General features: G+C 48.0%; 1 protein-coding gene across 2 annotated transcripts in view; it reads left to right on the plus strand.

The window, feature by feature from the left end:
• ablim1a (actin binding LIM protein 1a) overlaps positions 1-21,185 on the plus strand; it is a 34,563-nt gene extending 13,378 nt beyond the window's left edge. The window contains exons 5-23 of one of the 2 annotated variants that reach the window (XR_013121362.1): positions 184-310; positions 611-704; positions 1,749-1,836; positions 1,920-1,978; positions 3,558-3,635; positions 4,290-4,445; positions 4,906-4,950; positions 5,455-5,490; positions 5,642-5,771; positions 6,149-6,232; positions 7,284-7,331; positions 8,820-8,939; positions 10,019-10,110; positions 12,872-12,983; positions 13,131-13,192; positions 13,302-13,362; positions 17,999-18,073; positions 19,414-19,494; positions 19,711-21,185. Coding sequence is in view for 1 of the 2 variants with exons in the window: in XM_076975035.1 (XP_076831150.1) it covers positions 184-310; positions 611-704; positions 1,749-1,836; positions 1,920-1,978; positions 3,558-3,635; positions 4,290-4,445; positions 4,906-4,950; positions 5,455-5,490; positions 5,642-5,771; positions 7,284-7,331; positions 8,820-8,939; positions 10,019-10,110; positions 12,872-12,983; positions 13,131-13,192; positions 13,302-13,362; positions 13,603-13,610; positions 17,999-18,073; positions 19,414-19,494; positions 19,711-19,824 (1,586 nt within the window). In the remaining variant the exon portion in view is untranslated. Of the gene's footprint in view, positions 1-183; positions 311-610; positions 705-1,748; positions 1,837-1,919; positions 1,979-3,557; positions 3,636-4,289; positions 4,446-4,905; positions 4,951-5,454; positions 5,491-5,641; positions 5,772-6,148; positions 6,233-7,283; positions 7,332-8,819; positions 8,940-10,018; positions 10,111-12,871; positions 12,984-13,130; positions 13,193-13,301; positions 13,363-13,602; positions 13,611-17,998; positions 18,074-19,413; positions 19,495-19,710 lie in introns of both variants that reach the window. The other variant, XM_076975035.1, reaches the window with a different exon arrangement.
• Positions 21,186-24,979: the final 3,794 nt, after the last annotated feature.

A 24,979-nucleotide genomic window follows, 5' to 3' on the forward strand; every position in this document is an offset into this window, starting at 1 on the left:
TTTTATCTTAATATTGTAATAATTTTAATTTTAATGTTATCACCTTTTATGTTAATTTAATTTATCACCTTCCCAAAGTGATTGACCTCGAGTCATAATAAGCTTCTGCTTTGAATTGCTAGTGTGTGGAAGGTGCTGTATAATTAAACCTGCCATGTGTGTGTGTGTGTGTGTGTGTGTCAGCCTGTGCCGGCTGTGGTAGGAACATTAAACATGGTCAGGCACTGCTGGCCTTGGACACACAGTGGCATCTCGGCTGTTTCAGATGCAAAGTCTGTGGGAAAGTGTTGACTGGAGAATACATCAGCAAGTAAGACACACACACACACACACACACACACACACACACACACACGTACGAGCACTCACACACACACTCAAACACACACACACTCAAACACACACACACACACATTCAAACACACACGTACGAGCACACACAAACACACACACAAACACACACTCAAACACACACACACACACACACACACACACACACACTCACACGTACGCACATATGTTTTGTCTTTTATTACCTGCTGCCTAACTGAGATTTTTCTGTTTCTTTTCTATCTCTGTTCTCATATTTTCTCTCTTCCTCTCTACACAGAGATGGCGCCCCCTACTGTGAGAAGGACTACCAGGTCCATTTTGGAGTGCGGTGTGAGGCGTGCCATCAGTTCATCACTGGTAAAGTTCTGGAGGTAGAGTGCCCCCTGCTGGATCAACCATGTACTCTCACTCTCACAACTCCCCTCCAGTAAACAGGAGCAGTTGCAACTGGTGCTGCAACAAATGTTGACACCCAAAGTTTCAAAGGCTGATGCTCCTCGATTGGCTGCCCAAGGAAGGTAGCTCCTCCCCCAGCAGCGTTTGCATGAGCTGGTGTGCAGGGTGTGGCACTCAGCGGTTATACGCAGCAGTGCACACGCTGTGGTTGTCAGGGGCGTCGTGGTTACACTGGACATGCTGGGGGACATCTTTTAGTAAGACACTTGATTACTACTTCACTCTTACAGTGTGTGTGTGCATGTGTGTGTGTGTGTGTGTGTGTGGAGGTACTGTGTTCAGGTTATTGGGCTTCTCTCCTGTGGCCTTGTTGCATTTCAACAATGAGTGTGTAGAGCAAACGTCTTCATCAGATGCGTTGACCGTGGTCTTCACATGAAATGCAAGGGACGGTGTTTCTTTGAGAAGAGAAGTGTGCAGTTTGTCTCCTTCCTGAGAGTGTGGGGACTCTGGCTCAGTGTGGGGGGTGGGGGGGGCGTTTCCTGTCCTGCTGCACACATTGCCAAACAGGGTGTGCTGTGTACGTGAGGACAGAGTGAGCAGAGGACAGAGGACACATCATGACTCAGATGTCCACAGTGCATGTGCACAGCGTGGCATGAGAGCAGCGGTCATGGAAACCAGCGTGGAGTCGAGATCTTTATGAACTTTATGAGTTTATGAGTCTAAATAGTGAATGCAAATTAACGTGTTAACTGTTTTTATATGAGAGGCTGTGTCAACTGTCTGTCTGATTACAGTTTTGGTATGCAAAGCACCTATGCCTGCACTGTACTGTATCCCTATCTAATGTCTCTGAAGCTTGTATGAAGTTTGTCCATTTACCATTGGATGAAATCAGATGCTACATATTCAAAAGTACAAATGCTCACATTAAGTGTGTGTGTGTGTGTGTGTGTGTGTGTGTGTGTGTTTGTGTGTGTGTGTGTGTGTGTGTGTGTGTGTGTGTGTGTGTGTAGGCGGGGGATAAACACTACCACCCCAGCTGTGCTCGCTGTAGCAGATGTAATCAGATGTTCACTGAAGGAGAGGAGATGTACCTCCAGGGTAAGAGATACAACCTCCTGAGTCCCTGCTCTCCTGTGGCTCTCCTGTGTGTTCGTGTTCCTGACCTGCGTGTTTGTTTGTAGGATCTACCGTTTGGCATCCAGGATGTAAGAGGTCCACTCGAGCAGAGGAGAGACAGAGGGTACGTTCCTCTAGCCTCACACGTTTACACATTCATCCTGTCTTCTGACGCTCCGTTTTTGTATGAGGGAGGGTATCTCAGAGCAGAGGAGGATCAGGAGGAGTCCTGGTCCGTCTGTAGGTTGGTGTGGTATCTGCACACGCAGGTTTTTTCTCCAACCTCCCGTCTCCCTTCCTCCACAGCTGTTGCCCACGACACTAGCTCTCCTGACCCAAACAGAAAGGCAGGTACTGTATTTGGCTGTGCCATGCCTTGACATGACCATGCGCTGCCCCCTGGAGGCCGTCCAGCTGCACAGCAACACATGGTCATGCGCTGCCCCCTGGAGGCCATCCAGTTGCACTGCAGCCTCCATTCCGCTCATTCAGTTAGACTGCCTGGATTTGATACGTAACCATACAGAAACCATAAACCCAACGTCTGCATCGTGTTCCTCTTGCACTCAGCGCAGTGCTAGATTTCCATGTGATACCATGTGCTTATTCACACACTCACTGATTGGTTCTTTGTCTTATGTGATTCTCACTGCTATTGGCTGAAAGTTTATAAATTAGGAGGGTCTTATGTCAAGTGATAAAAGCAATGCTATTTAGAGTTTAGATTTGGATTTACTAACCAATCTTGTATTCTTTTCTGGATAATTTATTAAATGCTAATTTACATAAGCATTGTCTTCAGATGCCAGTTGACAGTGATAATGACATAATGGCAACAATGGACTTCTGGGGCTGAACGCAGAACTGTGTGATGCTCAAGAAGAGAAAGATGGTGTCAGAAATGTTTCAGACACACACACACACACTGAGACAGAGTATTAGACACACACACTGAGATGGAGTATTAGACACACACACACACACTGAGACAGAGGGGAAAATCGTAGGCATGCAGTTTTGCAACGGTGAACAAAATTATGAATCTGAGAAAGTAATACACACATGCATGTACACAAACATCACCCATACATTTACACCATCATAAAAATGTGATATACATTTACACCATTATAAAAATATGTTGTGTCTCAAAATATATAGGTAGAAATTATTGAAGATATAAACATTTTTATTTCATTCAGATATACATTTTATGTCTTATATCATATAGATATGTCATAACTGTCATTGGCTTTCATTGTCTGAGCCAAAATCTTATAATCATAATATAATGAGCTTTTAATCATAATTATAATGTTAAATAGATTTTTCTGGAAGTGCACAGACTCCATCAACTGTACCGCTATGTCAAAACCTCCCCAAGCCTCTCCAAACCTCACTGTGTGCTCCTCCCAATGACACACAGGTCATTTACAACTCCTGCATCACCCACCACTGGCCTCCAGTGAAATAGCATCTAAATATATTAATGTTCTATTAAAAATATGTTTTTGTGCTATCTGATGTATTGTATTATTAAGGTGTGTGTGTGTGTGTTAGTATGTGTATGTGTTAGTATGTGTGTGTGTGTGTGTTAGTATGTGTGTGTGTGTATGTGTGTGTTAGTATGTGTATGTGTGTGTATGATCTCCTGCCTGCTGGATTTGTCTTTTGCTACTGCTAAACTCATGTTCCCTCCACAGAAGATGCGATCCTCATCTGAGAGTACGTGTTCCCGACCTGGTTCAAGTCTTTCTGGCTCACCGGGTCACACCATATATGTAAGTGTTAACACACACACACACACACAATCACACACAATCACACAAGCACTCATACACCAACAAACCCAGACCCAATTACACACACTTACACACACACACTCCCACAGACTCACTTAAGTGCTGCACTGTAGTCTTAGTGCAGTGTTGTAGTCTTATTGCAGTATCATAGTCTTAGTGCAGTACTGCATTCTTAGTGTAGTATTGTAGTCTTATTGCATTAACATACTCTTAGTGCAGTATCATAGTCTTGTAGAAACATAGTCTTAGTGCAGTACTATAGTCTTATTGCATTAACATACTCTTAGTGCAGTATCATAGTCTTAAACTAGCAGTGTAGTCTTAGTGCAATATCATTCTTATTGCAGTATCATAGTCTTTGTGCAGTACTGTAGTCTTAGTGCAGTACTGTAGTCTTATTTCAGTAACAGTCTTGGTTACTTATTGCAGTAACATAGTCTTAGTGCAGTAACATTCTCTTAGTGCAGTATCATAGTCTTTGTGCAGTATCATAGTATTTGTGCAGTACTGGTGTCTTAGTGCAGTACTGTTGTCTTAGTGTAGTAAAATAGTCTTAGTGCTGTACTGCAGTCTTAGTGCAGTATGCTTTATGCTAACTTGTGTGGGTTTGTTTGTGCTGTGTTTTCTCAATAGGCAAAAGTAGACAATGAGATCCTTGATTACAGGGACCTAGCTGCCATTCCCAAAGTCAAAGCCATTTATGACATCGAGCGTCCAGATCTGATTCGCTATGAGCCGCTTTACACCACCTCCCATGATGAAACAGAAGAGAGAGAGAGTGTGGGAGAGGTAGGACACAAATATGATGTATTTGTGTGTGTGTGTGTGTGTGTGTGTGTGTGTGTGTGTGTGTGTGTGTGTGTGTGTGTGTGTGTGTGTGTGTGTGTGTGTGTGTGTGTGTGTGAACTTGGGAGTGTGCGTGACTGTGTGTCAAGCACTATGTGTGTAATAAGTTATCTGACAGAAACATCTGTCAAAAAATAACACAACCTTTACAAAAATTACAAAACAAATACCATATACAATAAATACTATATACATACCAAAGACCATACACATAATAAATACCATATACATAACAAATACCATACACACAATAAATACCATACACAAAATAAATACCACAGACATAATAAATACCATATACATAATGAATACAATAGACATAATAAATACCGTATTGTTATTCACAGTAACAGTAAAGGACAATGCTTTGTTACCTGTGGCATTAAGACCCTTTATTTAACAGCTTCAGACCCTGAGACGAGAGCGTTCCTCCATGCTAGATGACAGAGTAAGTCTTGCCCTTTAACTTTGTAAATTGTGAGCAACTCTGTCTAAGCTTCCAGCTCAGTCAATGGAATTGCATTGTGTATCTGTGTGTAAAAAAATGTGCCATATTTTGTCAATTGTGGTGATCACTAGGGGGCTGTCGTATACACGTGTCCAGTTGGGGTTAGGTGCCTTGCTCAAGGGCACCTCAGTCATGTTCTCAGGCCTGGGAATCAAACCCACGACCCTCTTACCACCAGACCATGGCTACCCCATCGTGTGTGTGTGTGTGTGTGTGTGTGTGTTTCACTGGTGTTTTCAACATTGTGTAGTCAGTGCAGGTGTTGGTATGACCACAGTAGTATGTGATGTATGCGAGTACTATCACAGTTGTTATATATGTGAATACTATCACACTTGTACGAGATGTTTGAGTATTATCACAGTTGTATGTGATGTATGTGTGTACTATCACATTTGTGATATATGTGAGTACTATCACAGTTGTATGTGATGTTTCTTTCAGACACCCAGAACCATGTCCCCAGTTCCATCTGCAGATGTGAGTTACTATGACTCCTTAGTCATTGTTTTCCTAACACATGGCACTGTTGTCAGGCACTACTCTCTTAACTAAACCCGGTATTAACACTTGGCATATATGTGCATGTATGTATTTAGAGTCATTCTTGTGTATTGCTGCTTTCTTTTAGAGTTATTATGACATGAGAGGACACGTCTTACAGAGATCCACCAGCCACGGCTCCATTGGCTCCCCCGTCTACAACCGACACAGCTACACGCCAACCATGCCACGCTCCCCACAGCACTTCCACACACCAGGTGAGGCGTGGCCTCAGTGGTGGACACACCCCCTGGGCGGGACCTCCGTTCTGGGTGTGGCTATCAGGCCCACTGCATGTCCCCCGTCATGCCCCTGCTGCTGGTGCCACACCCCCTACTGCTGGTGCCACACCCCCTACTGCTGGTGCCACACCCCCTGCTCCCCCAGCATGTCTATGAGCTGTGTGGACCCTGCGGCTGTCTGAATCGGGTCTGCTTCATCAGCTCCAGCAGCTGGACTTGTACAGCTCAGCTATTTGCACCCACATCACTCGCTCTGGTCGCCAAGGTGGTCGCTAGAGTGATGGCAGCTCTCGTCGTCCCGTGAGATGGGTAATAACGTTGACGTCTTTGACCTTTGACCTTTCTGATCCGAGGCCCTGAGCCGTCCAGTGGCCGGAGCTCCCCTGGAGCCAGCACTCCTCCTCTCCCCTCGACCCCGAAACATTTCCATATGCCAGGTACAGATGCTCCGCCCACCCCCACCAGGGCTCCACCCTGTGGGCTGTGTCAGTAGTAGCACACCACGCCCCTCTGGGTGTGTCAGTTTCCTGTCTGTTGACTGTTTGCTGCATGTGGATTTTAAGGCCTCAATCAGGAACAGCAGAAAATGGCTGTAAACTTTTCCCAACAGTAATTCGTACTTTAACACATCGTTAACTGAACGTGGATCGTGTATTCATGTGTTTTCCACGATGAATTGTTGCCGGCTACTGTTGGCCTGTTGTTTCTGATTGTGGTTTTGAAGTCTTGGTGTTGAGTGCACGTGTCTGTGTGTCACCACGTCAGTTCCACGTAGAGGACAGAGACACCCGCACATCTCTGTGCTTCACCTGCTGTCCCCTTGTCCAGGGTTCTTCCATAGTTACTGTTGCTGTCGAGTGTGTGTACAATGTGTCTCCGTGGAGATGCTATTCTGCAGTTGTGTCTCCCAGAACAAGGCTTTCGGTACTAGTTAATGAAAACCATAACCGTGCTTCTGGTTACAGTCACGAGCTGTTAACTGAGCAGATGCAGTTATATCTAGCAGTGTTTCCTGGTGCTTTTGAAATGGTTCTGACCCGGACCACACTGAGCCATTTGAGGACTATGTTCATGGCTGTTTCAGCTAGGGCCTGGCGTCCATGACCATGACTGTGAGAGGGCTGTAATTGGGCTGTTCCAGTCCTGAAAGCCTTGAGAATGTTTGTTTGGTTTTCACTCTTCACAAATCGTGACCGTTAGCTTTTTAGTCTTCTGGTCTTTTGAATGACCATCTGTGGTGTTTTCCTGTGGTGTTTTTCTGGTGGTGTTTTCAGCATTTCTTGAATGTCCCAAAATAGTCCTGAACTTATGCATAACAGAAAGTTATTTTACAGAACAGGATTGAATTAATTTCACATGATTTTCTGGTGTGTCACTCAAACCCAGTTCTGTGCTGTTTTGTCATCATGTGGTTTCAGGATTGTTTTATATTATTCCTCTTCCTCATTCACAGTAATCAACATAAATATAATTTCATCTTCTTTTTAGATCAAAATGTCAACATCTACAGGAAGCCGCCCATCTACAAACTCCATGGTATGGACAGTTCAGGCTCTTTTAAACGATTGTAAGACGTTTAGAACACAGATGGCAGGGGGTCTCACTCCTGAGACTTGAAAACATAACAGGAATATTTTCAAGCACAAATGTGATCAATTCAAGCATGATGATCAATACAAACATGATCAGAATAGCCTTTATGATCAATATAAACATGATCAGTACAGGCTTTTTGATCAGTACAAGCCTGATCAATACAAGCCTGATCAATACAGGTATGTAAGTCTGATCAATAGAGGCATTATGATTGATACAAGCATTTGATTAATCTACAAATGCTTGTCAAGTCAAATGAGTATTTAAGTAATCATACACACAAATGAATTATACATATGTATGGAGTGTGTGGGTATGGGAGTATGTGTGTGTGTGTTTGTGTGTGTGTATTTGTGGCTTTTGAGTGTGTGTGTGTGTGTGTTTGTGGCTTTTGTGTGTGTGTGTGTGTGTGTGTGTGTGTGTATGTGGAGAGAGGCAAGCTGTGTGTGTGTGTGTGTGTGTGTATTTGTGGCTTTTGAGTGTGTGTGTGTGTGTGTGTGTGTGTGTGTGTGTGTGTGTGTGTGTGTGTGTGTGCGCGCATAAGCCCCCTACCAAACTCCTACATGTTTTCTTACTCAAGGAGAATTAAGTAAGAGGTTACCTGTATTCAAATATATTCAAACTTCAAAAACTTAAAATCTATTTAAAGTGACACTAAATCTTCTCACCTCTTCATTTTGCGTGTTTTCATCTTATTTTTACATCTGTTTATTTTTGTTGGAGAATCTTCTATTCACATGCGCCATTTAACTCCATTACCATTAACATGACTACTAGTTTCACATTACATAACGAGACACTAGAGAATGAAATATATTCACAAGTTTCAATTACAGTTTTCTACCTCATTTTACCTCACACACTTTTGACATGTAAATAAATAATTAAATTATACATATTATTTAATATTATTTAATTATTTAATAATTAACAAATACAAATTTTGAGATATTTTACTTGTGAATGTGAACGACAGTGAATGGGACATGAATGTCTGCAGTGTCCTGTCCTCAGAAGACAAATAATTAAATAAGTGTCCTGTCCTCAGAAGACACATCCCAGTCAGGCTGTTAAACGCAGCCGTTCATCCCCTGGGATACGCAGTGATAAGACGTACAGAGGAATGTGAACTAGGTTGGGGTTAAATGGTCACTGGAGCTCATTTGTTTGAGGGGAGAGGCTTGTGTTGTGTGCATGGACAACCTCCTGAGTGACTACACCCCACACAAGTTAACTACACCCGTTAACTGCAGTTGCTGCGAGACCTGTGAAGCATGCTGTCGGAGTCGTGACGTTGGGGTTTGTGAACCTGCCACTGCCCCCCTGCCATCTGGGTGTCTCTGCGGTTTTGGTAAATGTTGTCTGGCCTGATCTGTGGTCAGCCCAGTTCCTGTAGCTTACCGACCCAAACCGGGCTGCCCTTTACAGCCCAAAGCAAGTCCGCTGATGACATCATCCGCTCAGCCAAATTCCCGCCGGCTCATGCCCCCAGTCCAGACGACACTCCTAAGATAAAGGCAGACCTGCTGCTCTCCGCCGCCGCCCTAGGTACAGTCCACCCGCACTGCGCCCGCTGTGCCACGCCCACCCCCCTCAGCTTGCTGCTTCTGCTCTACCCTCCTCCACCCCCCCCATTCCTTCCTACTGGCCAATGAGCTGATGAATATGCAAATTATCGGTGTGGCTAGTGTGGCAGAGAGCCTGTTTCCACTTTCATGTTTCCTCTTTTTGTTCATTTCATTAGCATTTCATTAGCTGGGAAAAGCAGATGTAGCTGTCGGTATTGTGTTTATGAAAGTGCTCTGAAATGCTGACACTTTTAAACTGATGTTCATAGATGCATTCAGCTTCTATTACTTTCATTTAAAGTGAACATGTGTTGCACCATATCAACAACAAAGTATCTAGGGTGCAAAGAGCAAATAAGCAAATAAAGGTCCACGGTTCATGCTTGATGTGACATGCGGTTAATCTGAACTGATGGCAGAATTTGCAGACGTGTGTGAGAGTCTCTACAGTCCCCACACGTGTCCTGATTTTAGGAGTAGGAAGACAAGATGCATGGAGTGTCACATATGGAGTGTCATGTGGGGAGTGTCACGTGTGGAGTGTCGCATAAGGATGTCAAAACAGCATTAGGCAGTAGATTGCCTGTGGATGGAGAGGCGGCCAGGCCGGGTTTGTTATGTGTCTACAGCGTACAGGATTTAATGATGGCTGGAGATGAGGATCATAGAGCTTCCAGCTTAGCTAGAACCAGAAGGTCCGAACCACCTTCAAGAAACCTATAGAATCACATAAGAGAGACACAGAACCATGCCCATGCATTCTGGTATTTGTCTAATGAATACAACATGAATTACTTAGAAGGCATTTTTGCATAATTAAACCCTTAATTATGCTTAATAGGACAGCTTTAATAGGACACATTGATCCATTCAGTTGTTTAGACATGTGCTAGACATGTGTCTCGTCTGTTTCTCCTTTATTTCTCCTTTGTTTCTCCACCTATGGTGCCTTTATTCCTTCTGTCCTCTGGTGATGTTCTGGCAAAGACCCTGTGCAGTACAGCTTCTGTGAGGTTGGTGTAGATGAATGTTGAGTGATGGTGTGTGGTCCTGTTCAAGGACCAGGCTTCGAGATGAGGAGGACGTCCCGTGAGGAGGAGGTAGAAGAAGCCCAGAAACGCAGGCAGCTGCAGGAGGAACATCTGAGCAAGGTACGACCCGACTCCCTCAGCACCCTCACCCCGCCTGACCCCTGGGCTCAAAGGCCCGCTGCGAAAGTCTTGTTGCATTTCTGAAGTATTTTGCTAAAACATTAATGAAACATAAACAGTTGAGTTCCATTAAACAGTTCGGTTCAAACGTTTAATTATGCTGAAGTAGCTGGGTACTGTGGAGGTGAATACTGTTGAGTTGAGTACTGTGGAGGTGAATACTGTTGTTGTATTTAACAGCTGAACTGGACTGAACAGTTAAACTGCTGAGTGGAAACTTACTTGTGGTTAGTTTGTAACCATGTTTCTTTAGGTACTTGTGAGTGTGTATCTCTGTGCTAACCTGTATCTCTGTGTGAGTGTGTATCTCTGTGCTAACCTGTATCTCTGTGTGAGTGTATATGTCTGTGTAATGATGTATATCTGTGAGGCTTTATCACCATGCTTGACTGTATCTCTGAGCGCTTCTATCTCTGTGTGTATAGATATCTCTGTGTGAGCCTGTATCTCTGAATGAGCATATATCTCTGTGTATATCTGTGTAATCATGTATAATAATAATAATAATAATAATAATAATAATACATTTATATAGCGCCTTTCACAAACCCAAGGACGCTTAACATCACATATATGAGGGGACACACACTTAAGAAGAATAACAAAAGGTAAAGAGGAAAGTTTTAAATTGGTTTTTGAAAGAAGAGAAGAGATTTACGAAGAGATTGAGGCAGAGAGTTCCAGAGTTTTTTTGGTCAGCAGCACTGAAAGATCTACTGCCCATGGAAGCAAGCTTAGGGCGTGGGACAATCAGAAAAGTGGAGTGAGAGAGGATCTAAGGGTGCGAGAGGGACGATAAACCTTGATGAGTTCGGTGAGATATGCAGGGGTAAGAGCCTTGAATCTAAGAACCAGAATTTGACAGGTAACCCATACAACTGCTGAAGGACGGGTGTGATGTGCGCAGAGCGCTTAGTAGATGTGAGGACTCGAGCTGCAGAGTTCTGGATGTACTGAAGGCGGGTTAAAAGTTTAGCTGGAAGACCGAAGAAGAGGGAATTGCAGTATTCACATTGCAGAGATGTGAACAGATGAAGGCATGAATGAGCATTTTGGCATCATCATCACTGAGGATGGGGCGAAGGCGAGCAATATTGTGCAGGTGGTGGAACGCTGTTTTAGTTACAAAACTTATATGAGCTTCAAAACTAAGTGTTGAGTCGAATAGACAACCAAGGTTCTTGATAGTATGAGAATGCTTAATGGAAGCACAATCAACATTGACGGTGATGTTAGGGATATCAGGAAGTGATTTTGAGCCGACCGATAAGACCTCAGTTTTATCGGCATTGAGTTTGAGGTAGTTTTGGTGCAGCCAGAGTTTAAGATCAGAGATGCAATCACTCAGTGTCTGGGCGGAAGCAGAAGGAGAATCAGTATTGATGTAGATCTGAATGTCATCAGCACAGCAGTGGAAATTAAGGCCATGTTTCCGGATGATATTGCCTAAGGGGGAAATGTAGAGAATGAATAAAAGGGGTCCTAGAACAGAGCCCTGGGGTACCCCCTGAGTGACAGGTGTAGTGGAAGCCTAGGAGGAGCCTAGTGATATTGAAATTGTTGCCTGTTGGTGAGATAAGACTCTTAAGAGCCAATCCTGTAATGTTATGGTTTATTGTGTCAAAAGCAGCAGTGAGGTCCAAGAGGACCAGAATGCTGAACAGTCTGGAACCTGCGGCGAGCAGGAGATCGTTTGCAGCTCTTAAAAGCGGAGGACAAATTTCGATTGCGGTGTAAAAATCACAATTGACAAAATACGGCACATTTACATTTTACATTTACAGTTTGTTATGGATGGTAAGGTCATTGATGAGTGAAGCCTTATTGGTGATAGTGGGAGTTGAGTAGTCCTGTTCTAGAAGACGTAAGATTCTGCGTGTTCCCAATAGGGCAAAGATGACCGTAGTTAATTCCTTTGGTATGTAACCGATGATTACATACCAAAGGAGTCCAGATGACAGGGATGGAACCATCAGGAGTGTAGTGTGTTGTTGGAGACCGTAGAGACCGGTGGATGTATCTGGGTCGGCCTGCAATAACGACAGAATGACACAGAATATTCGGAAGCTGATAGATTCACAGTGCAGCAACAGATCCAGGACCAGACAAGATCCATCAGAAGATCAGATTGTAAAATAAATATCACGAGTCCAGGCAAACCGCGTCGTAGCACAAGTTCTAAACACTCACACCAATATCAAAAGTCCAAGCAAGCTGCGACATAGCTCAAGCTCTAAACACTAACCCAGTCAGTACAGGACAGTACGTAAACTACCCAGTACAAGCAATATACTGAACAACAGCTTAGCGAGAAGTGGAGGCTAACTCACCGCAGCTGAAGTCAACTGGATACGGTAGAGAGGGGAGCAGGCTCAGGCGGTAGTCAGAAACAGGCTAGTCGGGTATCAACTCTGTGTAAATTAATATTTTTGCACAGGAGGTTTGAAATCCAGGAAGAGCGAGGAACATAAAATCCAATAATCCAGGAGAAAATTAACAGAGAATAGTAGAAAAAGAAAATAGAAGACCGATGAGAAGAGGCAGCAACCGGAAGTGCTAGCCTGTGTCTCTACGTAATCATGTATCTCTGTGTAAACCTGTATTTCTATGAGCGTCTGTATTTCTGTGTGAGCGTGTTTGTGCTAGCCTGTATCTCTGTGCTATCCTGTGTCTCCATGCTAGCCTGTATCTATGTGAACAGATGCAGTCTGGACTCGGAAAGCTCATCCTGAAGGAGGAGAAGGAGAAGCGGCTGATCCGAGAACGCCACGCACGCAGCCTGTCAGCACAGCGTCTTGTATCCATCAGCGCAGGTGGGAGCCAAACTAGCACCCTCTACTGGACAGCGCTTGCATTGCATTAACAGGGAGGCTAAGAGAAGATAAGGCGATATAGTGCAGATGTGTCATGTCTCATTGATCTCAGTTTCATCTACAGCTTACAGTAAAATTACATTGCAGATCCAAACTCGCCTTCCAAATCAGGATCTCTACCAGGCTACGGGAGAGGTGGAATGCACCGGGTGAGTGTGTTGTGAGCAGCATGTCGGCATGTGTGAGGGGTGTGTGAGGAGTGTGTGAGTGGAAGTGGTCACACCTCACACACCATCTTCCTGTTCCCTCAATCTGCAGCCCCAGTCCACCGACTTCACGCAGTACAACAGTTACACAGATGCCTGTGGCGGCACCCGAGGTCAGTTCTTGTTTTCTCTCTCTCTCTCTCACACACACCCCCTCCTGTTCTGTCAGTGTTTAATCAGTGTGCATGCAGGGGTATTTCTCAGGTGTGATTACATCAGCCTCATTTGTTCGTTCAGTGGTAGTTAGTAGACTGTTGCTGCGTTAACTGCGTCAGCCTTACACACACGTATATCACTCGTTCTGTTGCATGGAGAAGAACCACTAAACTTTTGTTCTGTCTTGCATCCCACAGAGTTTCAGGTAAGTGGCATGAGCAGACATCAGTGTCCTGTGGTGTGACACCGTGCAGTGTTTGTCTGACTGAATCCACCCCTCTCCTCGTCCCCAGGCTGGACCGTGACCTCCCCTCCATACACCCCACACACTCCCCCGTGACCTCCCCTCCATACACCCCCTCACACTCTCCCGTGACCTCCCCTCCATACACCCCTCACACTCCCCCGTGACCTCCCCTCCATACACCCCCTCACACTCTCCCGTGACCTCCCCTCCATACACCCCTCACACTCCCCCGTGACCTCCCCTCCATACACCCCTCACACTCCCCCGTGACCTCCCCTCCATACACCCCCTCACACTCCCCCGTGACCTCCCCTCCATACACCCCCTCACACTCCCCCGTGACCTCCCCTCCATACACCCCTCACACTCCCCCGTGGCCTCCCCTCCATACACCCCTCACACTCCCCCGTGGCCTCCCCTCCATACACCCCTCACACTCCCCCGTGGCCTCCCCTCCATACACCCCTCACACTCTCCCGTGGCCTCCCCTCCATACCCCCCTCACACTCTCCCGTGACCTCCCCTCCATACCCCCCTCACACTCTCCCGTGACCTCCCCTCCATACCCCCCTCACACTCTCCCGTGACCTCCCCTCCATACCCCCCTCACACTCCCCCGTGACCTCCCCTCCATACACCCCCTCACACTCCCCCGTGACCTCCCCTCCATACACCCCCTCACACTCCCCCGTGACCTCCCCTCCATACACCCCCTCACACTCCCCCGTGACCTCCCCTCCATACCCCCCTCACACTCTCCCGTGACCTCCCCTCCATACCCCCCTCACACTCTCCCGTGACCTCCCCTCCATACCCCCCTCACACTCTCCCGTGACCTCCCCTCCATACCCCCCCTCACACTCCCCCGTGACCTCCCCTCCATACACCCCCTCACACTCCCCCGTGACCTCCCCTCCATACACCCCCTCACACTCTCCCGTGACCTCCCCTCCATACACCCCTCACACTCCCCCGTGACCTCCCCTCCATACACCCCCTCACACTCCCCCGTGACCTCCCCTCCATACACCCCTCACACTCCCCCGTGACCTCCCCTCCATACACCCCTCACACTCCCCCGTGACCTCCCCTCCATACACCCCTCACACTCCCCCGTGACCTCCCCTCCATACACCCCTCACACTCCCCCGTGGCCTCCCCTCCATACACCCCTCACACTCCCCCGTGGCCTCCCCTCCATACACCCCTCACACTCCCCCGTGGCCTCCCCTCCATACACCCCTCACACTCCCCCGTGGCCTCCCCTCCATACACCCCTCACACTCCCGTGGCCTCCCCTCCATACCCCCCTCACACTCTCCCGTGACCTCCCCTCCATACCCCCCTCACACTCTCCCGTGACCTCCCCTCCATACCCCCCTCACACTCCCCCGTGACCTCCCCTCCATACACCCCCTCACACTCCCCCGTGACCTCCCCTCCATACACCCCCTCACACTCCCCCGTGACCTCCCCTCCATACACCCCCTCACACTCCCCCCGTGACCTCCCCTCCATACACCCCCTCACACTCCCCCGTGACCTCCCCTCCATACCCCCCTCACACTCTCCCGTGACCTCCCCTCCATACCCCCCTCACACTCTCCCGTGACCTCCCCCTCCATACCCCCCTCACACTCCCCCGTGACCTCCCCTCCATACACCCCCTCACACTCCCCCGTGACCTCCCCTCCATACACCCCCTCACACTCCCCCGTGACCTCCCCTCCATACACCCCCTCACACTCCCCCGTGACCTCCCCTCCATACACCCCCTCACACTCCCCCGTGACCTCCCCTCCATACACCCCTCACACTCTCCCGTGACCTCCCCTCCATACACCCCTCACACTCTCCCGTGACCTCCCCTCCATACACCCCTCACACTCCCCCGTGACCTCCCCTCCATACACCCCTCACACTCCCCCGTGACCTCCCCTCCATACACCCCTCACACTCCCGTGGCCTCCCCTCTATACCCCCCTCACACACTCCCGTGACCTCCCCTCGATACACCCCTCACACTCTCCCGTGACCTCCCCTCCATACACCCCTCACACACTCCCGTGACCACCCCTCACACTCTCCCGTGACCTCCCCTCGATACACCCCTCACACTCTCCCGTGGCCTCCCCTCTATACACCCCTCACACTCTCCCGTGGCCTCCCCTCCATACCCCCCTCACACTCCCGTGGCCTCCCCTCCATACACCCCTCACACTCTCCCGTGACCTCCCCTCTATACCCCCCTCACACACTCCCGTGACCTCCCCTCGATACACCCCTCACACTCTCCCGTGACCTCCCCTCCATACACCCCTCACACACTCCCGTGACCACCCCTCACACTCTCCCGTGACCTCCCCTCGATACACCCCTCACACTCTCCCGTGGCCTCCCCTCCATACCCCCCTCACACTCCCGTGGCCTCCCCTCCATACACCCCTCACACTCTCCCGTGACCTCCCCTCTATACCCCCCTCACACACTCCCGTGACCCTCCCCTCGATACACCCCTCACACTCTCCCGTGACCTCCCCTCCATACACCCCTCACACACTCCCGTGACCACCCCTCACACTCTCCCGTGACCTCCCCTCGATACACCCCTCACACTCTCCCGTGGCCTCCCCTCCATACCCCCCTCACACACTCCCGTGGCCTCCCCTCGATACACCCCTCACACTCTCCCCGTGACCTCCCCTCCATACACCCCTCACACACTCCCGTGACCACCCCTCACACTCTCCCGTGACCTCCCCTCGATACACCCCTCACACTCTCCCGTGACCTCCCCTCCATACACCCCTCACACACTCCCGTGACCACCCCTCACACTCTCCCGTGACCTCCCCTCGATACACCCCTCACACTCTCCCGTGGCCTCCCCTCCATACCCCCCTCACACACTCCCGTGGCCTCCCCTCCATACCCCCCTCACACACTCCCGTGACCTCCCCTCGATACACCCCTCACACTCTCCCGTGACCTCCCCTCCATACCCCACTCACACTCTCCCGTGACCGATACACCCCTCACACTCCCCCGTGGCCCTCCCCTCCATACACCCCTCACACTCCCGTGGCCTCCCCTCCATACACCCCTCACACTCTCCCGTGACCTCCCCTCCATACACCCCTCACACTCTCCCCGTGACCTCCCCTCCATACACCCCTCACACACTCCCGTGACCACCCCTCACACACTCCCGTGACCTCCCCTCCATACACCCCTCACACTCTCCCGTGACCTCCCCCTCTATACCCCCCTCACACACTCCCGTGACCTCCCCTCCATACACCCCTCACACTCTCCCGTGACCTCCCCTCTATACCCCCCTCACACACTCCCGTGACCTCCCCTCGATACACCCCTCACACTCTCCCGTGACCTCCCCTCCATACACCCCTCACACACTCCCGTGACCACCCCTCACACTCTCCCGTGACCTCCCCTCGATACACCCCTCACACTCTCCCGTGGCCTCCCCTCCATACCCCCCTCACACACTCCCGTGGCCTCCCCTCCATACCCCCCTCACACACTCCCGTGACCTCCCCTCGATACACCCCTCACACTCTCCCGTGACCTCCCCTCCATACCCCACTCACACTCTCCCGTGACCGATACACCCCTCACACTCCCCCGTGGCCTCCCCTCCATACACCCCTCACACTCCCGTGGCCTCCCCTCCATACACCCCTCACACTCTCCCGTGACCTCCCCTCCATACACCCCTCACACTCTCCCGTGACCTCCCCTCCATACACCCCTCACACACTCCCGTGACCACCCCTCACACACTCCCGTGACCTCCCCTCCATACACCCCTCACACTCTCCCGTGACCTCCCCTCCATACCCCACTCACACTCTCCCGTGACCGATACACCCCTCACACTCTCCTGTGACCTCCCCTCCATACACCCACACCACTGCTTGGAACCACCTGCATTAAACGTGGATTTTTTGTGTTATTTTAATTTCTTATATTACGCTTCACATCCTGATTTCACTCATTTGTGTGGACTCACATCATTACACATTGCTTTCAAATGCTTTTGAGACTATGTAACATTATGGCTCACAAAAGGTGAACAGTAAACACGACATGGTCAAATGAATGTTTAAATAATCTTCACAATGGCAAGATTCCGCATTATTAAACTGATTAAAAGTTGTCAGGTTTCATTGTGAATTTCTTGCTGCAAAGTAAATGCCAAAATACAGCTGTTGGTGGAGGTGATTTGTTGGTAAACTTGTGTGTGTGTGTGTCTCTACTCTGTGTATGTGTCTACCCTGTGTGTCTGCTGTGTGTGTGTGTGTGTGTGTGGTTTCTGTCTAAAGCCCTTACAGGACGGCGATTGCTCGGTGAACAGAATGGACCGAGGCGTGTCCATGCCCAATATGGTGGAACCAAAAGCAAGTGTCTAACGTTTGTCATGCTTCTTTCAGCAGTTCAGAGGGAACATTTTATAACTTAAAACACATTATTATAAACAAACCAAGCTCCGCCCACACCGCTCGGCCTGTCAGCTAGCATGAGCAGCTAGCACGAGCAGCTCACCAGCTCAGCTTCCCATCAGGCTTTGCAGGTCACATTGATGTTGCTGAGTCATGCTTCCATGAACATTCCCCAGAGCTGGTACTTTCCCAATAGGGTTAAATAATAATAATAATAATAATAATAATAATAATATTTTTTATCATAGTAATAATAATCCATCCATCATCTGTACCACTTAATCCCGCTAGTCAGGGTCACGAGGGGCTGGAGCCAATCTCAGCATCCTCAGGTGAAGGCAGGTACACCATGGGCAGGTCGCCAGTCCAGCACATGGCCAATACACACACACACACCTGCGGGCAATTCAGAGTGATCCATCAACCTAACACGCATGTCTTTGGACTGTGGGAAGAACAGGGAGAACATGCTAACTCCACACAGAGCGGACCCGACCGGACCGAGAACCCAGACCAGCTCTAACCACCACCCCAGTAATAATAATCATAACAATTATCATTAGTAATCAGTAATAATAAATATACATTTGCTATTATCTGATCTGTGAACAGCACAAATCATGTCAAACATGTAAATGATCTCACTACACAACAGGACCAATCATCTTACTACACAACAGCACCAGTCATACATATGTAAATTATCTCACTACACAACAGGACCAATCATCTTACTACACAACAGCACCAGTCATACATATGTAAATGATCTCACTACACAACAGGACCAATCATCTTACTACACAACAGCACCAGTCATACATATGTAAATGATCTCACTACACAACAGCAACAGCACCAATCAAACATCTCGGGACAGTTTCTTGAAGCTGATGCACTTCTCTACCTCCACCTTCACCTTCTGACCCTTGACCTTTTCACCTTTACATACACGGCTCAAAGTGCCACACTGTCTATCTGCCCGCTTTGTCCTGTGATTTCCCTCTGGGCAGCAAGGGGGCGCTAGTGGCATATGCAGATTCCTCATACCCATGGTGCTTTGCTAGGGTCTGCAGAACATTCCTCTCTTACAAAGTTCGTTTATTTATTCTTTTACTCACATGAACCGTATCATGGTGGGACGGCAGAAGCTATACCAGCAGCATAGAGCACAAGACAGGGTCATCCAGAGTTCACAAGAATAATTACACACTGGTGACTGACAGGTTGAAGATGTATCTCTGTTGAAGGTGTATCTCTGTTGGTTTACCTCTGTTGAAGTTGTATCTCTGTTGAAGGTGTATCCGTATGAAGTGCTCATGGTTACCAACCGTGGCCGAGCTAAGCTTCCAAGAGACGTGGACAGAACTCGTCTGGAGGTAAGGGCTGAGAGAGAGTGAGAGAGAGTGAGAGAGAGAGAGAGAGAGAGAGAGAGAGAGTGAGAGAGAGAGAGAGAGTGAGAGAGAGAGAGTGAGAGAGAGAGAGAGAGAGAGAGAGAGAGTGTGTGTGTGTTGTGTATTTCTTTCACCTTTTCTGTTGTGTTTACAGTGTCCCCTCCTCTCACTTTCCTCATTTTTGTCTCATTGCCTCTCTAGCGCCACCTGGCTCCAGAGACGTTCTTTGACATCTTTGGGATGGAGATTCGTGAGTTTGACAGGCTACCACTGTGGAAACGCAACGACATGAAGAGGAAGGCCAGGCTCTTCTGAAAACCATGATCACGCATGTGCAGGAAAACAGGAGTGTACAGGAACACACGCGTTTGCAGGGACTCCATTCTCATTTGCCCATGTAACATAGCCATAAAGCTTGCTAACTCATAACACGTGTGTGTGTGTGTGTGTGTGTGTGTGTACTGAACCAGTCTCCAGAAGGGCTGTTATTTGAAGAGCACTGCAGATCTGCAGGCCCCATCATTTTAAATATGCCAGCATTGCAGACACACTGCACAATCCTCTACTGCTCATCTCAAGGGGGCGGGGTCTTCTCCACTGCTCATCTCAAGAGGGCGGGGTCTTCTCCACTGCTCATCTTAAGGGGGCGGGGACTTCTCTATTTCTCTACATGTTGTTTTTCATCCTCTGTGCTTACCACATCTCTGTGCTTCCATATAAACAATCTGGTCTGGAAATCCATTCTGACTCCCAGCTAGAAACTACATCTGCTGTTACCTATTCCAGGAGCAGAGTTTACTCACCACAGAGCACATTTTGTCACCCACTTCTATGTATCTCTGAAAGACAGTTTACTAACAAACACATTCTGGTCACCAAATCAAAGTTACTTTCATTCAAACATTATACTTCACATTGTAAAGCAATAACTAAGTTGCTTTACAGTGTATGGAGAAGTTGGATCTTATTTTTTTAGAATTGACTTTCACCCTGCCAATTAATTTATATGTGAACTGGTGAAGACAATAAGTAGCAAAGTGTGTGATTCTCTGCAAGGCATAGACAACCATGGCTAACACGGCTAACACCCATAACTAACACGGCTAACATCCATGGCTTACACGGCTAAACCCCACACGGCTAACACCATTGGCAAACACCAAGTTAACATGGCTAACACCCTGAGAGGTTTGCACATATAGCAGCATTCTCACTGAGCATACTAGTTGTCTGAGGATCTGCTATAGAGATCCTTTAGACCAATTTAGCCGAGGTGTCAGTCACTCATGATGTAGCACAGTAGCACACACACACACCCAACACACACACACACTACACACTGTCTCTTTTCTCTGTTTCTCTCCGTCTTCTTCTCAGTCTCTCTTGCAAACGTGTACAAACAAGCAGTAATGTGCAGAATTGCTTTCAGTGTGACCATGTGAATTCACCAAGAAGACCACACCTGTTGAACCTCATTAAACACCTGGAGTTCATACATAAAGTACCATGCAGTTCCAGCACTCACTAACTACGCACACGATGTCCGTTGAAGACTGGTTTAACTGTAAGACAAGGCAGGAGCTTTTTGGCAAACTAACCTGTTCATGTCTTTGAAATGAAACATAAAATGTAAAAAGCTTCTGGACAATAAAATGTAGTTCCTCCAACTGCCGGTGTTGTTTCACTCTCTGCACAATGGTAGCATTTCCTAATGTAGTTCCATTTATCCACTCTAGGGGACAGTGTTGCAGTACTTTTGATGACAGGTCTCTGAAGGGTCTTCCTCTGGGAATTGTACATTTTAGGTATTTTGTTGTTTCTGTTTGGATCATGAAGTTCTGTAAGCTACTGAAGCAGCCTGCCTTGCTCACTACGTTAGCCTTGTAGTGTAGAGTGCTTGACCAGACACTAGGCCCTCTAGCCTGCACTAATCGTGATCGATTGAGTTCTCAGTTTTTTCATCTGTCAAACTATTTAACCGCAGGAACTCAGTGCAGAGGTCATGCTGGAATTTACTTGTGGCATCAACCAAAATAAGACTCTACCATTTCAAATCCACTTACTCCATCTGTGTGACAGCTGTGTTAAAGCTCTGTCCCTCACCATCCCCGCTGGAGCCGGACTTCTGTCCAGGTGTCTCCCCACGAGTTCTGGAGGACGGCAGGCCAGTTATGTGCTTGTATTACACACGGAACTGCAGGATGAGCAACAGACCATAAAGGAGATCAGCAGAGTAACAAGACCTACAAGTTTACAACCGTGTGGCCCATAAAGCATCACAAACACACGTACACACACACACATACATACATACACACAAACAAACAGACACACACACACATACAAACACACACACGTGCGTGCACACACACACACACACATACGCGCGCACACACACACTCGCGCACACACACCACTGTGTTGGAAGATGTTCTAGAAGTGCCAGGGAGAGATTATGTGGATGAAGGTCTTTCTGGCCTGATTACTGTTTTCTGTAACACACTGGAAACTTAAAGGCTTGTACGTTTTTATCTCAGTCTGAATCATGTGCGTTACTAGGTAACCAGCAATGATGTAATGAAAACATTAGTAATAAAGTTTAATGAGAGTGGTGTAAGTGGTGACAGTATATCTGTACTCCTCATATTAACATACAGTAAGGATGGTATATCAATATTCCTCATATTAAAATATTGTTTTACGGGCAACAAAATAATAATATATTAAAAATGTTGGTTTACATTCACTTTTCTTTGAAACATAAGATCTGTCCTTTAATGTCCTTTTAAAGATCTGGGCGATAAGTTTGTTGTTTCATTCTTCATTCACAGTGCAGTAGACGCTGCAGGGGGTCATAAACGTTTCAGCGCTTAGGGAAGCGTTTCTGTCAGAGTTATTACTGTCAGTCATCAGTCTGGTTAAGGAGGTTTACCTGACCTCTGACACCCAGCCCAACATGCACTGTTTACCTGACCTCTGACCTACACATGCACTGTGAAGCAGGTTCAACGACCCCAGCTGAAGAGACAGAACCTGGACCTTAGTGAAGACAGACAGAAAGGGGAATGTGGACAGGGCTGAAATGAGACGGGGCGTAGACACCCCAGACAAGGAAAACAATGGGGAGCACGCACACACACATATATATATATGCCAAGGAAAGGAAACAATACAGACACTGACATGGTGCTGAGACCATTTCTCATGTTCAGATAACACACTCCATCCCAAAAGATTTCCTCTCTTATGAAATCTCAACAGCTTTGTCACCACTCAGTACAAATGATCAACAAGAACACAGTGAGGGTTCAGACGCAGGTCAGGGGGAACCTGTAGAGTTCCTGTTACACTCACCCAACTTCCTACGTTCCACATGAGAGCTCCATTTGCTTGTTGTACAAAGGTCAAGGTGAGTGACCCTTTGTGAGGGTGTCTGGTGTGCGCAAGGCCCTCAGGGTGCACTAAATCACAAACGGAAGAGGAGAGACACCCTCTCTTCATCCTGCTGTGTCCAACCGGCCTGCAGTCTGTCTGGAAGCAGAGAGGGAGAGCGGGACAGAGAGGGGGACAGAGAGGGGGACAGAGAGCGGGACAGAGAGGGGGACAGAGAGGGGGACAGAGAGGGGGACAGAGAGAGAAAGGGGAGAGAGAGAGGGGGAGGGAGATGGGGGAAGATGATGTTTTCTGGGTTTAGGTGTAGACACTATGTAGTAATGAGTCAGCAGGAGTTTAATTAAAGGCAGCACTGATAACTATTCAGTCTCACTCCTCTTAACCCAGCACAAAGAGTCGCTGTCTGGCAATTTATTACACCCACACACACACACACACACACACACACACACACACACACACACACACACACAGCCATTCACTGTGTGGGTGTGTGTGTGTGTGTGTGTGTGTGTCTGTGCGTGTGTGTGTGTGTGTGTGCGTGAGTGTGTGTGTGTGTGTGTGTGTGTGTGCGTGAGTGTGTGTGTGTCTTCCAGCTACTCTGACATCAGTAAGGTGGCTATGTAGCCATCCAAGTCCCTGAGATTACAATGTGGAAGTCTCCTGTTTGGGTGTGAATAACTGTGTATGCATGAGAAACATTAACATTATACAGCTAAAGACCTCACAAATGTGAATATGTTTGTGTGTATTTGAGTGTGCGCGTGTGGGTCTTTATGAGATTGTGTAAGTGTGTGTGAGTGTGTGTGTGTGTGTGTGTTCTCTCCAGGGGGTGAGTGAATATTTACAGTTCCTTTATTGCTTCCAGTAATGTGTTAACCCCTGGGCCTCCTGGGCAGACTGCTGGGGGTGGAGGTGGAGGTGGGGAGTTAGTAGGGGGCGGGGAGAGGGATACACCCACCAGAGGGGGTAATACACCCACCAGAGGGGAGAATACACCCACCAGAGGGGGTAATACACCCACCAGAGGGGAGAATACACCCACCAGAGGGGAGAATACACCCACCAGAGGGGAGAATACACCCATGTTTAGCCTTTGCACCTCAGTGTAGGGCTAACAGATAAACAAACCCTCCCCCACTCCCGCACACACATACACACACACACACACACACACACACACACACACACACACACACACACACTGACGTTGCACTGTTAACAGCCCACAGTGGTGGTGCTGTAGTGTGACCATGTCATTGGACACACTCCACCGTCCTTCTGTGCAGGGGCTTAATGACACAGCAGCTGTACCTCTCCACAAACACACACACACACACACCTACACATCCTCAGTTCAACACAGTCGTCTGTCCACACACACACACACACACACACACACACACATCCTCAGTTTAACACAGTCGTCTGTCCACACACACCTACACATCCTCAGTTCAACACAGTCGTCTGTCCACACACACACACACACACCAACACATCCTCAGTTCAACACAGTCGTCTGTCCACACACACACACACACACACACACACACCTACACATCCTCAGTTCAACACAGTCGTCTGTCCACACACACACACACACACACCTACACATCCTCAGTTCAACACAGTCGTCTGTCCACACACACACACACACACACACACACACACACACACACACACACACACACACACACACACACACACACCCCAACACGTCCTCAGTTCAACACAGTCGTCTGTCCACACACACCTACACATCCGCAGTTCAACACAGTCGTCTGTCCACACACACACACACACACACACACACACACACACACACACACACACACACACACACCCACACCTCCTCAGTTCAACACAGTCGTCTGTCCACACACACAAACACGTCCTTAGTTCAACACAGTCGTCTGTCCACACACACACACACACACACACACACACACACACACCTACACATCCTCAGTTCAACACAGTCGTCTCCACACACACACACCTACACATCCTCAGTTCAACACAGTCTCCACACACACCTACACATCCTCAGTTCAACACAGTCGTCTGTCCACAC

Source organism: Brachyhypopomus gauderio, chromosome 15 (assembly GCF_052324685.1).
Source record: "Brachyhypopomus gauderio isolate BG-103 chromosome 15, BGAUD_0.2, whole genome shotgun sequence".
In the NCBI taxonomy this organism is placed as follows: Eukaryota; Metazoa; Chordata; class Actinopteri; order Gymnotiformes; family Hypopomidae; genus Brachyhypopomus; species Brachyhypopomus gauderio.